The sequence below is a fragment of the Canis aureus genome, chromosome 14 (assembly GCF_053574225.1).
Source record: "Canis aureus isolate CA01 chromosome 14, VMU_Caureus_v.1.0, whole genome shotgun sequence".
NCBI lineage: Eukaryota > Metazoa > Chordata > Mammalia > Carnivora > Canidae > Canis > Canis aureus.
In genome coordinates this window covers 48083027-48100517 of record NC_135624.1, presented here as the reverse complement: position 1 = coordinate 48100517, position 17491 = coordinate 48083027, and the positions used below count along the sequence as shown (strand labels likewise).

Here is a 17491-nt window from a genome sequence, read left to right as displayed (position 1 = left end):
CTCTCTGGGTCTCTCCTGAATAAATAAAATCCTTTAAAAAGTTGCTAAGAGAGAGGAGATCTTAAAAGTCTTCAAAGGGGAAAAAAGGGGGACGGAGGGTTACTGCGGAGCGAGGGGCGTTAAGCGGGCTCGTGATAGTGGCCATTTCACGGGTGCACACATACCCAGTCACAGGAGCCAGCTGACGCTCGCAGCCGGACCTGCCAACTGTGCATTCAAACCCACGGGCGGGCGGGCCGCGGGGGAGCACAGCTGGAGGGCGCGCCCCGGGGACGGCGCCGCAGCCCCGCGGGCGGGCGGAGAGGAACCAGCATCTCGGGGTCCCCGCTCCGGGGCGAGGAGGGAGGGGGGAGGGGGGAGGGAGGAGGGGGGAGGGAGGTTCCCAGCGCCGGGTTTCAGCCCCAGCGGCGGCGGGTGGGAGGGCGCTGAGGTCACGCAGGGAGGGAGGAGCCGCAGGCCGGCGTGGGTGCAGGTGCTGAGGGGGCAGGGGGCGGAGCCAGGGGAGGAGGACGCCCCCGGGGATGGGGGCAGCTGCGGGGAGGAGGGGGAGGAAAGGAGGAGGGAGGGGAAGAGGGAAGGATGGAGGAGGAAGGAGAGAGGGGGAGGGGGAGGAGGAGGGAGGAGGAGGAGGGGAGAGAGGAGGGAGGATGAGAGGAGGGAGGAGGAAGGAGAGAGGGGGAGGGGGAGGAGGAGAGAGGGAGGGGGAGGAGGGAGGAAGGGAGAGAGGAGGGAGGCGGGAGGCGGGAGGCGGGAGGAGGGCAGTCGGGCCCGGCGGCGGAGCGCGGGGAGGCGGCGGGTCCCGCGGCAGCTGCGGTCGCGGCGGGCTCGGCGCGGCTGGTCCGGATCCGCACCTGAGCAGGTGAGGCCTCCCCGGGGCCGGCGGGAGCGACGGCGGGGAGCTGGGGGCGGGGGGGGGAGGGCGGAGGGGATGCTCTCGCTCCACTGCTTGGGTCCCCAGGGGCGGGGGCGGGGGGATCCGGAGTCGCCCCTTGCTAACCCCTCGGGGCCTGGCTCGGGCGGGTGGGGGTGCGGGGGGGAGGGGTTTGGGGTCGTGCAGGTGGCCTCAGGCTGGGGACGGCGGACTCCTGCGGGCTGACTCCCTCCGCTGTGACCTGAGCCCGCGTCCTGCTGCGGGGGGGCCCCCCCAGGCCCCCTGCCCGGGGGTCGGAAGTCCAGCCCCAACCACTGAAAAAGTAGAGGGACCCCAAAGCAGACCCTGGCCTGGTGGTGGGAGCTGCCCCCAGGAGTCAAGGCCTTCCCGGAGGGTTGCTCGGGTGGGCTGGGGATTCCCTGGGCGCCAGGGGGCCTGACCGCCGGAGCCCGGGATCTTTGCCCCCGGATCTGAGGCAGCGGCAGACCTGCCGCCTGAGCCGAGATTATCTAACAGGACTTAAGGCCAGCGCAGACTTCCTGGAGATCAGCAAGAAATAGGGTCAATGTGACAGCTGCTCGTGCTCCCCCGTGCAGGGCACTGAGCTGGGGCTTTATGGACCTCAGTCCCCCGTCCTCATCCCTTATCCTTGCAACAGCCCCTCAAGCCCCTCGCTCTGTGCATTACCTCCACGTCACAGGTGCGAAAGCTGAGGCCACAGACACATTAAATCACTTGCCCCAGGGGCACCTGGTGGCTCAGTCGGTTGAAGCCTCTGCCTTCAGCTCAGGTCATGATCCCAGGACCTGGGGATCCAGCTCCACATAGGGCTCCCTGCTCGCTGGGGAGCCTGCTTCTCCCTCCCCCTCACTTTCCCTCCGTCAAATAAATAAATGAAAATCTTAAGAAAACAAAAAATAAAAAAATAAAACTTGCACAGAGCTAGCAAGAGTAGAGTCAGGACCTGAACTCAGGCCTCTGACTCCAGGCCTCTCCAGTGTAGGGCATCCGCAGGCTGCCTCTATAACAACACATCTGAGGTTAAACCCTGCCCAGCTAATGGTCCCCTTGGTTCACATGCCTGGCAGTTGAGTGGGAAACAGAATCGTGTGTGACAAGGTTGTCACTGTGCAGGGAAGTTGGTGGTAGTCCAAGAGGCGGGGGCAGCAGAGTGCAGTGGCCATCGTTGGAGCCGGGTGGGGCAGGGAGGGTCCATGGTCCACCTGGAAATATGCCCATTCTTGCCAAATCACTCTTCTGAGCCATGTGGTACCAATAATTCATTTTCTCCTTCAGAAACTCCCACTCCTCTGTTCCCTATTATAATAGTGTAATAAGGAATATACTATTCCTTCTCAGTCATTTGCCTTGGCCTGTTTGTTTTGTTTTTCTTTTGTCGGTATTCCCTCGGCCTCAATGTTCTCATTTTCCAGCACTCTTTGTAGACAATTGTATTCGTGTTTCTCGCTTTACCTATCATTTTTATGACAGCAACTCCCAAAACTCCTGTTCCCTGCCTGTCCCTAATCTGTAACTCCAGACCCAAATGATCAAATATTCTAATTCCTACTGGCAGATTCCAATGCATGACCCCACAGGCACCCAAATCCAACACTTCCAAGCACAAGTTTATCATCTTTATCCTTCCCCAGGGTCTTGGTTCAGGTCTCTTCAGGTCCTTGGCTGGACTATTACAGCACCTTCCAAACTGATCTTCCTGTCTCTGGAGTCCATCTACCCCTTGAAAGCTCAAGAGTCTTAGTCTTTAGTGCCTTCAGAACTGACCAGAGAGGGATCCCTGGGTGGCCCACCGGTTTAGCGCCTGCCTTTGGCCCAAGGCGTGATCCTGGAGTCCTGGGATCGAGTCCCGCATCGGGCTCCCTGCATGGAGCCTCCTTCTCCCTCTGCCTGTGTCTCTGCCTCTCTCTGTGTATCTCTCCTGAAAAAAAATAAATAAATAAATAAATAAAATCTTAAAAAAAAAAAATGACCAGAGAGAATAGACCTTTCTTCTTCTCCTTCCTTAATACCCTGTACAAAGCTGTAAGGGAGCCCCTTGCATGTTGGGTAACTGCCGACTTGTCTATATTCCCCTTTAGACCAGGAGCTCTTGCAGCACTGATTTTCCCTTATCCATCTTTGTGTTCCTTGGCCCGACACACAGTAGACACTCAATAAGCATTTGTTGTGGTTAGTGACCTTGTAATGAATTAAAACTTTGATTAGGACACAATTTTTTTAAGTAGTAAAACTGTGCATAGTGTGTCACTTCACTCTAAACCTGATCCGTCACCATAGTGAGTTAATTTGTGTGTGTTAGTGGGGGAGAAGCATTAGGACGTGAGTTTGCAGGGGATCCCTGGGTGGCTCAGCGGTTCGGCCCCTACCTTTAGGGCGTGATCCTGGAGTCCCAGGATCGAGTCCCACATCAGGCTCCCTGCATGGGGCCTGCTTCTCCCCCTACTCCTACAGTGAGTGCCTGTGTCTCTGCCTCTCTGTGTGTGTGTGTGTGTCTCTCATGAATAAATTAAAAAAAAATGGACGTGAGTTTGCAGATGGTGGCAGATGAAGACTGATGACAAAATGAAAACAAGTTTTCCAATTTGGTGAATTGATACTAAGGATGTTTTTAAGGTTGATATGAAATTTAGCCACAGCATAGTGACTCCTTTCTACTTTCCTTAGGCCTTGGGTCAACGAGTAAGCTGAGTACACCCAACCAGAAGAGAAGCAAAGACGAAGGCATCATGGCTTCAGTGTCTACTCATGGAAACCAAGATAAAGGCCCCCATTTGCCACCACCAAGCAAGCAGGTATATTTTTAATTCGGAAGTCTGCCAACTGAAGAGGACTATCATATAACGTTCCTTAAGCCTCATCCTTGAATGGTCACCTTGCTTTTTTTCAGCCTGGCACGTTGTTGGGTGGGTTCAGAGATAATGGGATGGGGAAGGAAAGTATTTTTTTAGCTTCCTTGAAAAAGAGCCTTTTACATTTTAATTTGTAAAATCCTTTCTTTACTCTTCCCTGCTCAGAATCTAGCCTAACTCGCTCTTACGTAGGCTGTCAGTGACTGGAGAAATTTCGTTTAGCAGAGCAAAACTCTTAACTGAATCTGACAGGATGATACATCATTCTTGTTTTTTACATTTTTGTTGCCAAGGCTAATCATACTAAGTATATGCTGCTGACCGCTATTCCCTAACAAATAAATTAAATTAGCAATCAGATTGAGAACCCTAGTGTTAACATGGGCACAGTCTTTCAAAGTGTAAAGAATGAATATTATATGTTTTGGGGCCACAAACATAAAGCAAAGATTAAGTATCGTGATGGTAAACGGAGTTCATGTTCTCTAGTGTCAACTTTTCCAGCTAAAAATAATTTAATGAAGGAGGTGGTATTAAAGGAGCAAAGTTTAGGAGAAGCAAACAGACAAATGATAGCAAGTCATAAGGAAAAGAATTCTGACACCCGAGTTGCCTCTGTGAAATAGAGAACCATGAAACATTTATGGCTGTACAGGAAAGGAGCACCAGAGCTCCCCTGGGGAGACCGTGCGGCAGCATCAGGCTTGACTTCAGGACTCACAGCTATTGTCATCATCTGGATCCCTGATCCTGGACGTGTATATAGGTGTATGTTTGGGACAGAGGAGGGAGGGAGGCGTTCCCTACGTTTGCCACAGCCATAGGCAGAACCAAGAAGAGGTATTTACACTGGGATAAGGAGTGCTTGCTGAGGAACAAAGGTAAGTGGAGAGTTCCTTCTCTGACCACTGTCATCTGTGTGCTGTGCTGTGGGGAGTCGTAAAGAAAGAAGACAAAGGTTACCTACTCAAGCTATTTATACAACTCCGAAGGCATAGGTGCCAAGGGGTCCTACCACCCTGTCATCGTGCAATATAAAGTGCTTGGTACAGTGGTACCTAGACGATGGGAAAGTACTACAAAGAGTCCAAAAACAAACACTGGCAAAATCAGACAAGGCAAAACACAAAAGCCAAAGAGCTCCGCCCCAAGAAAAACACTAAAAGTCCAAGAGGTAAATGACAGAGATCTTATGTAAATAATTCACAAAAAAAGAAATACAAGTGTGACTTGTATAGTGAGGAACCAATGAAATAAAACTTGTTTTTAAAAAATGAACCACCCAGAGGATGGGAAAAAAAATTATTTTTGAATCACCTATCTAATAAGGGCCTAATATCCACAATACACAAAGAGCTTTGACAGCTCAACAACAAAAAGACAGCCCAATTTTTTTTAAATGGGCAAAGGACTTAAATAGGTTTTTCTCCAAGGAAAACTATGTGAGTGGCCAACAAGCAAATGAATAGATGCTCAATGTCACTGGTCATTAGGGAAATGCAAATCGAAACCACAGTGAGATACCATTTCACAATCACTAGCGTTACCATAATTATAAACAGAGACAGGGCAGCCTGGGTGGCTCAGCGGTTTAGCACCACCTTCAGTCCAGGGTCTGATCCTGGAGACCCGGGATCGAGTCCCATGTGGAGCTCCCTGCATGGAGCCTGCTTCTCCCTCTGCCTGTGTCCCTGCCTCTCTCTCTCTCTCTCTCTCTCTCTCTCTCTCTCTGTTTTTCATGAATAAATACAATCTTTAAAAAAAAAAAAAAACAGAGACAATTTAGTCCATTTCGCTTAAATTAATCAAAAAATTTATATCCAAAAAAATTTAAGGTGCTAATTTGAAAAGAACGGAAACAAAAGAGAAAATGAGAAGTGTCGACAAGAATGTGGGAAGACTGGAACTCTCATACTTTGCTGGGGAGACCGTACAATGGTGCAGCTGCTGAGGAAAAAACAGTTTGGTTGGCAGGTCCTCAGCAAGTCAAGCAGAGAATTACCGGACGGCCCCGCAGAATTGAAAACAGGTGTTCAAACAAAAGTTGCGCATCCATGCTCAGAGCAGCTCTATTCACAATAGCCAAAAGGTGGGAATGACTCAAATATCCATCAGTAGGTGACTGGATTTAAAAAAAAAAAAAAAAGTGGTATATCTATTCAAGGGAATATTACTGAGACACAAAAAAAAATGAATTAGTGACACCTGCTACAACATGGATGAACCCTGACAACATGCACAGGGAGAGAAGACAGCCACGAAAAGGACCATATGGTATGTATATGATGCCACTTAGGCATCCAGAGTAGGCAAATCCATAGAGACAGAAACAGATGAGCATGTCAGGTTGCTGAGGGTCGGGGGGAAGCAAGGAATGAGGCGAGACCCCTTAATAAATATGGAATTTCCTTTTGGGGCGATGAGAAAGTTCTGGAACTGGAAGGGGGTTGCGGCTGTACAGCCCCTGTGGATGTACTTAGTGCCTTGGATTGTATACATTAAAATGGTTAAAATGGTAAGTATTCTGTTTTGTGTATTTTAGCACCATGAAAAAGTACCGAGCCTCTGTGTGACGCAAGATGACAACCCAGGCAGTTGAGGGATTGCCCGAACATTCTAGAAGAAGGGCATTCTGGCTGAAAAATAGGTGGATTCTCAAACACATTAGTTATGAGAGAAACGCAGATGAGAAGAAAATAACATTATACTGATTAGACTGTCGAAATTCAGAAAACTGGTTAATGCCAAATGTTATAAAATCTGTTCTTTAAAAAAAGTAAAAAATAAAAATTAAAAAAATAAAAAAATAAAAATCTGTTCTTTAATCTGCTAAGGATCCAGCTTACAGCTCCTAGGCAGGCTCTGTAGGCACCGAACATTCAGGCACTGCTGCTGTGAGTGGTTAGTGATGTAGCCACCGGGGAGAGAACTCTAGCAAGACTTTGTAAAAATAATAATAATAATAATAAAAAGACTTTGTCAGATGAGGAATACACGCATCCTATATTTTGCTTCTGGGTTTGTACCTGAAGACATTCTCACAGGGGCACTGACTGTAAGGAGATGTGTGTCGGTGGGGACTTGGAGGCCTGCTGGAGAATCGACCGGCCGTGAGGACACGGAACTGGGTGTATGAGCAACACGGGTGGATCTGAAAAGCACAGAGCTGAGTTGAAACCATTTTTTAAGCAAAATGATATATAGAAGTCAAAGCCATTTGCCTAAGAAAGATGCGTGCACCCGCAGCGATGAACGTCTTGCAACAACGGGTACCAACAAATGATGCACGTCAACCCCCCAGAATGGCAGCGATGGGTTGGGGGGGTGAGAAGGGAAAATGTAGGTGAGCGTGAGTGAGCATCCCGAGGGGCCTGAGTGACGGCGGTCAGTCCAGCGTGTAGCGTATTGACGTGAGCAAAAGGCTACTGCAGGTCTAGTAAAAACGATCGTGTCAACCGTGTCACTGGTTCCACAAAGCTACGGGCAGAGCACTTAAAAATGTGTAAAAAAACAGAAAACAAACCCTGAGAAGATAGAAAGCAGCGTATGCAGACAAATTAAAAGCAATCCGTTGAGGAGTTCGTAGCCCAAAACTGCGTTGGGGAGTATAAATGGGTGAGTGGAGACGGCACCTGTACGTGGCCACCTTGGAGCGCCCTGCTCGGAATGGGATCCCAGCTGTGTACCGTGTGCTTTAGGGAAATCTCTTCGTCACCCAGGAGGCAGCACCGGCCTGGGTCTTAGGGACACTGAGGCAGGCAAAGGGAGCGAGGAGCATTTGCAAGCAGAGGGAGCTGTGTGGACAGAGACAGGAGCCCTCCCGTGCTCCCCCTTCCTCCTCCCCCTGATCCTCCTCCTCCCCTCTCCTCCTCCTCCTCCTCCTCTCTCCCTCCCCCTCCTCCTCCCTCCTCCTTCCTTCCTCTTCCCTCCTCCTCCCTACTCTTCCTCCCTCTTCTTCCCTCCTCCCTCCTCCTTCCTCCTCCCTCCTCCCCCTCCCTCCCCTCCTTTCTCCCACTCCTCCCTCTTCCTCTCCCTCCTCCCTCCTGCCTCCTCCTCCCTCCTCCTCCCTCCTCCCTCCTCCCTCCTGCCTCTTCCTCCTCTGCCTCCTCCTCCCTCCTCCTCCCTCCTCCTCCCTCCTGCCTCCTCCTCCCTTCTCCTCCCTACTCCCTTCTCCTCCCTCCTCCTCCTGCCTCCTCCCTCCTCCTCCCTCCCCCTCCTTCCTCCCTCCTCCTCCCTCCTCCTCCCTCCTGCCTCCTCCTCCCTCCTGCCTCCTCCTCCCTCCTCCTCCTCCTCCTCCTCCTCCCTCCTCCTCTTCCTCCTGCCTCCTCCTCCCCCTCCTCCCTCCTCCTCCTCCCTCCTCACTCCTCCTCCTCCTCCCTCCTTCTCCCTCCTCCTCCTCCCTCCCCCTCCCCCTCCTCCCTCCTCCCTCCTCCCACTGCCTCCTCCTCCCTCATCCCTTCTCCTCCCTCCTCCCTCCCCCTCCCCCTTCCTCCCACTCCTCCCTCCCTCCCTCCTCCTCCCCCTTTCTCCCTCCTCCCTCATCCCTTCTCCTCCTCCTCCCTCCCCCTCCCCCTCCCGCCCACTCCTCCCTCCTCCCTCCTCCTCCCCCTTTCTCCCTCCTCCCTCCTCCTCCCCCTTTCTCCCTCCTCCCTCCTCCTCCCCCTTTCTCCCTCCTCCCTCCTCCTCCCCCTCCTCCTCCCTCCTCCCCCTGCCTCATCCCTCCTCCTCCCTCCTACCTCCTCCTCCCTCCTCCTCCCACTCCTCCCTCATCCCTCCTCCCCCCTCCTCCTCCCTCCTCCTCCCCCATCCTCCTCCTCCTCCCTCCTCCCTCCTCCGGGGCAAACAGAGCAGACGCCGTGCTAACAACCCCAGTCCGCTCACCGTGTACCTTTCCTTACAGAGCCTGTTATTCTGTCCAAAATCAAAACTGCACATCCACAGGGGAGAGATTTCCAAGATTATCCGAGAATGTCAAGAAGAAAGTTTCTGGAAGAGAGGTAATTGTGTCCCCTCTTACTCTTTGTTAACAAACTGCCCACGTGTCACGGTAGAATTCTGGGGATGGTTCACCTCCGAGTGGGGCCTTTGCCCAGCTCCCCCTGAAGAACAGCCACGTCGGGGGGCTGTGTAGAGGCAAACCCCGCCGAGATCCTCTTCGGGGCCCAGACGGCATCGGAGTCCGGAGCACCTTCCCCCATTTAGCCAGAAGTGAGGCACACTCGGGGCCTGTTCTTCTCTGGGGGCCCAGGACACGTCCCAAGAGTGCTATTTAGAATTTCTTGAAAGATTCGACCTTCCTGGGTTTCGCTAGACTCTCCCCTCCTCTGGATTCAGGAGCGATGTCAGGCTCAGGGCTTCACCCCGGAGCCAAGCCCATGCGGCCCCTGGAGAAATCCCCTGTTGAACATTTGCGGGATGAGTGAAGAATGTGCCAACATTCCGCGGCTGCTTCTCTTCGAAGGCTCTGAAATGACCTTTCCTGCTGACTCCCTTCCTCTCGCCAGGCCCGCCTCACAGAGACGAGGGTGTGAATTCATGCTGTGTGTTCAAGTCTCTTCCAATTTAAAAAAAAATTCACGATTTGTCATTTGAAAATGTCAGGATAGGCCCACAGATCTAGCCCCCCGTGTTCTGCAGCACGGGGATGATTTATACTTGGAAATGCACTTTGTGATTTCTCAGATCGTTCAAGTTCAGGGTCGATCGTTTGGGAAGTGACACTTGAGAACTTGATAGTCACCATACATTATTGTCATTATTGATGGCGCTCCCAGAAATCCATGGTTTTTAAAAAAAATGTTTGCACCTATGAATCAGTAACTTAGCTAAGCGCTAGCAAAGTAACATTTCAGTGTGACCCATTCGAGTACCATCAGGTAGATGAGAGGGGAGAAATCGGTTGCTGTTCGATTTTTCTCGGTTGCTAGGAAGAGCTTGATGTTTATCAGCTCTCTTACTCTTTTGGAACGAGGGCTGCATTTTGATAGAACTGGATACGCCTTGGCCAGACTAACTTGCCTGCTTTAAAAAATCATAGCCCAGCACCACCCCGTGTTTAACAGGAATGTGATAATCTTGTAATCTTCAGAAAATAGGCAGATCCGAATTGTGCGGCCAAGTCAATTGGCCCAAGTCAAGTCATTCAAGACCAAAGGTAGGCACGGGCCTGGATAGGGTATAAAGAGCTTGTGCTGGTTTTTTTATTTTATTTTATTTTATTTTATTTTATTTTATTTTATTTTATTTTATTTTATTTATTTATTTATGCTGGGTTTTTTAATGTAGGATTGAACATTTCACAAGACACAGCTAAGTGTGCACGCACACACCGAGAGGCTGGTGCACTGTGGGCATTCAGTAAAAGTGGATGTCGGAGATGGAGGGGCATGTAGCTAGGTTGTCACACCGAACCTGTGTTTCGGGTTGAGTGACTGGGGCAGATCTCAAGAAAATTCTGCATGCGGTGTTTAATAAATATTTGTTGAGAAAGTATAATAACAAATGACTGAAAACTCGTCGCCAAGGTAGATAAGAGAGGGAGGGAAAAACACGCAGACTAATTTCCCCTGACTTCTGGGTGAGGTGCCAAGCTTTAAAATTGCAATATTGAAGGGCCTATTTCTTTCACAGCCCTGCCTTTCTCCCTCATGAGCATGCTTGCCACCCAAGGGCTCGTCCACCAAGGTAAGATTCTGTATCTGTTTCATAATTAAACTTTAGAAAGCCCCGTTTTCACAGACTCTCCGGACAGCTTTTTTGGCCCCTGGCATTTGTTTCTTGGTGAAGGATTTATTTATGCAGGTTTTTGCTTGTTTTCAGATGAAGTCCCCCTCCTCCCCCCCCGAAGATGTCCTAATCTCCAGAATGAGTGGCTATGTTAGGTTATGTGGCAAAGGGAAATTAAAGTTGCAGATAGAATTAAGGTTGTCCGTCAGCCGACCTTAAGAAGATAAATCTGGCTTATCAGGTTGGGCCCAGTGTCATCAGAAGTGTCATTAAAAATGCAAGAGTGGATCAGAAGATGGAACCAGAGGGATGGCAGCTCGGGAAGGGCTCTCGGCTCAATATTGCTGGCTGTGAAGATGGAGCAAGGGCCCCTGAGTCCACGGATGTGGCTGGGCCTCCAGAAGCTGCAAAGGCAAGAGACCCTAGAGCCTCCAGAAAGGAATTCGGCTCTGCTAATACCCTGAGTTTAACCCAGTGCTCTGGTCCGAATGCTTGTGTCCTCCAGGTTCACATGTTGAAGCCCCAACACCCACGGTGATGGTGGTAGGAGATGGGGTCTTTGGAGGGGAGGTGGAGCCTTGGAAAGGGGAATTAGTGCCCTTGGAAAAGAGATCCCACAGAGCTCCCTAGCCCCTTTCATCCCAGGACAAGACAACAAGAAGTCCGTGACCCCAAGTGGGCCCTCACCCGACCATGCTGGCTGGCACCTGACCTTGGATCTCAGCCTCCGGGACTGAGAACTAAATTTCTGTTGTTTATAAGCATCCAGGGTGCCGTATTTTGGTGAAGCCACCCAGATGGGCTGGCTTCACCCAGTGAGACCCCTTTGGAGCCTCTGACCTCAAGAACTGGAAAGTAACCAATCCATGTTCCTTTAGACCACGAGGTTTGTAGTTAAGTTGTTACAGCACGGGAAACCGGTGCGGTGCCTTTCTCTGTGCCCGAGTCCCTAACTTGAACAACAGAGCAAGAGAACTAGCAGCCGCCCCGCATCTGCCCCATAGGCTCTCCCTGCCTCTTAGAGTTTCCCACTCTCCCTGTGTAGCCCTCTTCTTTTTGATCTCTGTCTACCAGGGCCCCCCAGAGTCACTGCCTGGTGCCCAGGTAACAGGAAGGCGCCTGACTTTGCTGCAGCCCAGCATCCTGAAGGCCGCTGATTACCAGGACTTTCAAAAGAGTTTTATACCCAGTAAATGTGAGGGAAAATGTTCTCATTCTTTTTGGGGTCTGAAAGACCACATATGTCGTATATATAGGAGAATCCCGTTCACTCAATATTACTCTTGTCTGTAAAGGTGATTTATTAAATATGATTTCATTTTTTAATATTTATTATTTATTTGAGGGGATCCCTGGTTGGCTCAGCGGTTTGGCACCTGCCTTTGGCCCAGGGCGCAATCCTCGAGTCCCAGGATTGAGTCCCACGTCAGGCTCCTGACATAGAGCCTGCTTCTCCTTCCTCCTGTGTCTCTGCCTCTCTCTCTCTTTGTATCATAAATAAATAAATAAATCTTTTAAAAAAAATTATTTAATTGAGAGAGAGAGAGATCATGAGTGGAGGGATGGGCAGAGGGAGAGGGAGAGAAGTCCTTAAGCAGACTCCTCACTGAGCCCGGAGCCTTACACGGCGCTCCATCCCAAGACCCTGAGATCATGACCTGAGCCAGAATCAAGAGTTGGCTACTCCACTGACTCCACCGCCTAGGAGCCCGGATTTCATTTTTATAACTGGAAGAGAGCCTGTTTATAGAAGTATATTCATCAATCAGTAGCAAGCCGTTGTCAGACCATTTCTGACAAAAACGTATGGCCCCAACATCTACCGGGACGATGTTTTCTAGATACAAACGGTTTCAAATCTACAGTCTCCTGCATGTGTGCACATGTACTTTTCCAGGTTCCTGTATCGGTTTTCTATGGCTGCTAAATTCCCACAAGCCTAGTTAGTGACTTAAAACAGTACAAGTTTATTATCTCACGGTTTGGGAGGTCAGAAGCCCAAAATAGGCCTCTGGGGGCAGAAATCAAAGTGCTAGCAATGCTGCGGGCCTCCCCGGGGCGAGTGGGGGAGAGGCTGGTCTGGGGCCTCCCTTTCCTCCCAGCTTCTAGAGACCCCCCACATCCCCTGCTTGTGGCCCCTTGCTCGGCCTGCAAGCCAGCACCACTGAGGCAAGTTCCTTTGGCTCTGGCTCTGAATTTCCCTCTTCCACTCTCGAGATGAATACGTCTTGATGACATTGGGTCCACCCAAATAATCCAGGATAATCTTCCTATATTGAAGCTATGATTAGCAATCCTAATTCCATTTTCTTCCTAGTTCCCAGGGGTTGGGTATGGACATCTTTAGGACACTGTTACTCTGCCTACAGCAGATTTTATTTTATTTCTTTTTAAAGATTTTATTTATTTATTCATTAGGGACACACAGAGAGAGAGGGGCAGGCCCCATGCAGGGAGCCCGATGCGGGACTCCAGGATCACACCCCGGGCCGAAGGCGGCGCTAAACCGCTGAGACACCCGGGCTGCCCTGCCTACAACAGATTTTAATGTTTTTGTTTTAAAATTGTGATAGAAAAAAAATAAAAATAAAATAAAATTGTGATAGTTAGATATATACTGTGAAGCTCTAAACTGGGACTCTGTTGAATTACTTAAAAAAACAAGGGGGTGATGCCTCGTTGCCTGCAACTAAGTTCTTAGCCCCACCTTTGCCTTGATAGCTTTTTTTTTAAGATTTTATTTTTTAAATAAAAAGGAAAAAATAAAAAAAATAATAAATATTTTATTTTTTAAGTCATCTCCACACCCAGTGTGTAGCTCAAACTTACACATCGAGATTGAGAGTCGCATGCTCCACAGACTGTGCCAGCCAGGAGCCCTGCCTTGACATCTTGATTTATTTATTAAGATTTTATTTATTTACTGAGACAGAGAGAGCTGGAGGAAGGCAGAGGGAGACGGAGAATCCCAAGTCGACTCTGCTCTGAGCATGGAGCCTGACGTGGAGCTTGACCTCACGACCCTGAGATCATGACCTGAGCTGAAACCAGTAGGTGGCACTCAACCAGCTGAGCCACCCAGGTGCCACCCCACACACCCCCGCCTCGATATCTTTAAATCAGACTTGAATTTTCTGTTTCATATTCTTTTTTCTAGACATTCTGGCAAGCTATTACTTGCTACTTGCCAAAAATGGTTATTTGCAAGTTAAGCTCAATCAAGAATTGACTTCTAACTCTTAAAAAATCACCTCTTCACAGGCACCCGGGGGGCTCAGCGGTTGAGTGTCTGCCTTCGGCTCAGAGTGTGACCCTGGGGTCCTGGGATCAAGTCCCACATCGGGCTCCCCGAAGGGAGCCTGCTTTTCCCTCTGCCTGTGTCTCTGCCTCTCTCTCTCTGTGTGTGTCTCTCATGAATGAATGAATGAATGAATGAATGAATGAATGAATGAATGAATAAATAAATAAATAAATAAATAACCTCTTTAGATGGAGAATCTATACATCTTAAACTTTGAAGGTCTCTTTATACTTTGTAAACCTGAAGTCATAAACTGAAATAATAATGTATTTATATATTGCTCCTTAGGTTATTTAGCATCTAACCCAAGATTTGGATCATTGCCCAAAGTTGCACGTAAGTCATAGAAGTTCGAAAAAGAAAAGATTCATTTTTTTAAAAGCTGTTTATAGCAACTGGCGATAGGGACGTCAGGCTAACCGACTGCCTGTGTTGACTCTGAAAGATCAGACTCTGTTTTTTGTCACTTTGCCGTTCTTGGTTCATTCAGCACTTTCTGATACAGGGCTGAGCAGTAGGGCCTCCAGCTGCAACAAGCCTCTTTTTAAAGCCTGGACGAAGAGGATGAACGAGAGGAAGCTGACAGCAGAGCCTCTGAATGATGGAGCCATCGGGGGTTTTAATTCTCCTTTTGGCTAGCCTTTTCAAAATAGTTTCTGTAATGGACATAGCAAATGAGAAATGGCTTAAAAATCGGGGACTTTGTAATAATACCCTGACCCTAAACTTGGGGCCTCCTCCTATTCCACTCATGATACATGGACCTCTTGTGTAGGGAGGATGCACCCCAGTGTACAGCCTGAACCGTCACTCCCAGCAGGAGGAGCAGGTTGGCTGTTTGTCCCCTGGGAGGTTCCCTCTGACTCGTGCCCTCTCTCCCCTGCAGGCAGGATGGATTGCTCCCCCTACTCCAACCCATAGAGAGAATGTAAGGGATTTCCTGCCAAGTAATTTGGAAGCTACCTATAGCCACAACCCAAACCCCACCCCTTCCTTCCCTGGTGGCCTCAGACATTTATCTGTCAACTGGGTCTCCCTCTACCGCTGGTCTCTGAGACAGCACCTTCGCTTGCTCTGTCCCGCTCTCCCCTGACCACCCGCTCAAAAGTGACGACATCACTAAGTCTCCATTTCCCCATCCTGCTCTTTAATGGGGAGATTCATCCCCAGAGGTTGTGTTGGTTGATTTATCATGGTAGTTTTCGTGTAAATACGACTACTGTTCCTGTAGAAAGTTCTAGAAGATAATTAATGGGGGAGATTCTGAACTTTTCAATGATCTTTCCTACCTTGCTTTTGCAGTTGCGGGTATCTTGGGATTTGCCCTTGGGAAGGCATCGTACATACGAGTATGCCAGAGTAAATTCCATTCCGTTGAAGATCAGCTACGTGGGGCTGGCTTTGGTCCAGGGCATAACAGGTTTGTGACTTTTTAAAAAATTTTATTGTTTTTTATTTTCATTCTGGTATAGTTAACGTACAGTGTTCTGTTAGTTTCGGGTGTACAATCTAGACATTACTCAGGCTCATGATGGGTGCTCCTTAATCCCCATCATCTACTTCACCCATCTCCCACCCACCTTTCCTTGGGGGACCATCCGTTTGTCTTCTAGCGCTGAGAGTCTGTTTCTTGGTGTCTCTCTTTTTTCCTTTGTTCATTTGTTTTGTTTCTTAAATTCCACATATGAGTGACATCATATGGTATTTGTCTTTCCCTGACGGACTTGTTTTGCTCAGCGTAATACTCTCTAGCTCCATCCATGTAGTTGCAACAGGTTCATGATCTTTTTGATTGAGGGATTTTAATGAAGACAATCATAAAAAGTCAAACGAAGGCCCTTTCATGCCTCATACCATTGAACAATTTTCTGCATATCCATTTGTGGGAAAATGACCCCCTTTAACTCTCAATTGTTGAGCTGCTGCAATTCAACTTCAATAATAATTATGACTCAGTTACCTAGTTCATTTGCTCCACATTCCGTGAGCACCTACCATGTTCAGGGCAGAGTGCAGGTCTCTAAAGAACATCTTCATCAGCAGACGTGGCTTCTGCCATCACGGAGCCGCACGGAACGTGAACAGGCTTCTTTGCTGCAAGACTTCTTGGGACCCTCCTAGGTTATTATGTATCATGGTTCTCATTCAGAAGCGTGGGAGAAAAAAAAAAAAAAAAAAAAAGGAAGCGTGGGAGCTAAGGACATTCCCTCTGCAGTTAGAGTACCTCGGACCAGTCTCTGACACTCCCTGGTCTCCAGACTTCTCCTCCGTAGAGAATGGTGATCGGGACTGTTTTCGTGGCATGCTAAGGAGTATAAATGATGATTTCTGGCAGGAAGTGCTCAGTATAGAATAGCTATTTCTGCAAGAGTATTTATAGGACTAATGGTGGGGACACAGTTCTCTAAAGACCCTCACTTGTCACAGTGGCTTCTATTTGAGAGGCAGCGTGAAAAATGTGAGAACATTGGACATGAAGATCATTATTGGCACTTTTTTTGGATGAAATTCTGGGGGCATCTCAAACCACAAAACAGCTCCCATTTTTCTTTTAAAAATTAGGCTTGTGGACTTTAACATAGAAAATGTCTCCCGGGGCGCCTGGGTGGCCCAGTCGGTTAAGCTATCTGACTCTTGATTTCAGCTCAGGTCATGATCTCGGGGTCGTGAAATCAAGCCCCATGTTGGGCTCTGCGCTGGGCATGGAGTCTGCTTGAGATTCTCTCCCTCCCTCTCCCTCTGCTGCTCCCCCACCACTCGAGCTCTCTGTAAAACAAACAAACAAACAAACAAACAAAGAACAGAAAGAAAGTGTCAGCCAATGATGTTGTGTGAAGACTAGACCTTCCAGGGTCAAGGCACAAACTTCTGTTTTTGCTTCCGTTCTAGGCACTGCCTGCTTACCTGTGAGGAATGCAAAATTAAGCACGGATTATACGAGAAGGGAAGTTCCCAGCCTTCAGCTTCCTAAACGTGTATCTACGGCTTCTGGAGTTTCTCCAACCTCTGAATTTGAACACATTCAAAATTTCAAGTGTACTTTAAAATAATACACGTGTAGTGGAACAGACACATTGTGATCCTCTCACTCTTTTGAAATGCTTTCCATGGGAGATTCTCAGTTAAACCAAGCGGTATATGTTTGTCTGCTATTTGAGAACATGTCCGGAGCATTCACACACCAAAAAAAGAAATTACGTGGCACCCCTTCCCTTGCTTACAGCTACATGAAAAGAGCTTAGAGCCTTCCCTGATGCGTTTTTTCTCACTCTGCATTTGTTCAGGGTATTCAGGTCTCTGAGAGAGGATGGAAATAAATGTAGGGAGGAACTTGGGAAGTCACAGCCCACAGAAAACCCATGTGTATAGAGGTAGGAACACCGGGCAAGAGAGATTGTGTCTTACAGGTTTGAGAAGCGCTTTCTAAAATGTAGAGACTAAGATTTTTAATGTAATTTTTAAAAAATGTTTCCCTTGAAAGAGTTGGAATCTGAGCCCGCGTTCCTTTAGTGACCTAGATGACTTTCTCCTCATCGGTATGGTAAAGTTTTGGGAAAGCCTGTCATCTTTAGATTACTTGTTTAGCTGATGGGTGCATGCATGCTCATTGTCGGCCCTAAAGAACTGGGTTCTTGTAGGTACCGCTAGTGGCCTGTATATAAATATGTACAACTTTCCAAACTGTGTCTCCTCTCCCGAGGAACAGTTTGTTTATGGGAACAA

General features: G+C 48.8%; 1 protein-coding gene across 2 annotated transcripts; it reads left to right on the top strand.

Annotated features, from left to right (window-relative positions):
- Positions 1 to 707: 707 nt before the first annotated feature.
- Positions 708 to 16838, top strand: OCIAD2 (OCIA domain containing 2). 2 transcript variants are annotated; one of them, XM_077847965.1, is made up of 7 exons: positions 708 to 859; positions 3557 to 3684; positions 8642 to 8738; positions 10372 to 10425; positions 14057 to 14104; positions 15071 to 15188; positions 16658 to 16838. In XM_077847965.1, the coding sequence occupies exons 2-7, from the start codon at positions 3619 to 3621 to the stop codon at positions 16737 to 16739; spliced, it is 465 nt and encodes a 154-aa protein (XP_077704091.1). In that variant the 5' UTR covers positions 708 to 859; positions 3557 to 3618; the 3' UTR covers positions 16740 to 16838. The 2 variants fall into 2 exon arrangements, with proteins under 2 accessions (XP_077704091.1, XP_077704092.1); XM_077847966.1 differs by lacking the exons at positions 708 to 859; positions 8642 to 8738.
- The last annotated feature ends 653 nt before the right edge of the window (positions 16839 to 17491 follow it).

Excerpts from the sequence above, each read along its gene's own strand:
- OCIAD2 (XM_077847965.1), top strand. The coding sequence starts at position 3,619 with ATGGCTTCAGTGTCTACTCATGGAAACCAAGATAAAGGCCCCCATTTG. Across the intron at positions 3,685-8,641 it reads TGCCACCACCAAGCAAGCAG|AGCCTGTTATTCTGTCCAAA; the intron begins GTATATTTTTAA and ends CTTTCCTTACAG. Across the intron at positions 8,739-10,371 it reads AGAAAGTTTCTGGAAGAGAG|CCCTGCCTTTCTCCCTCATG; the intron begins GTAATTGTGTCC and ends TTTCTTTCACAG.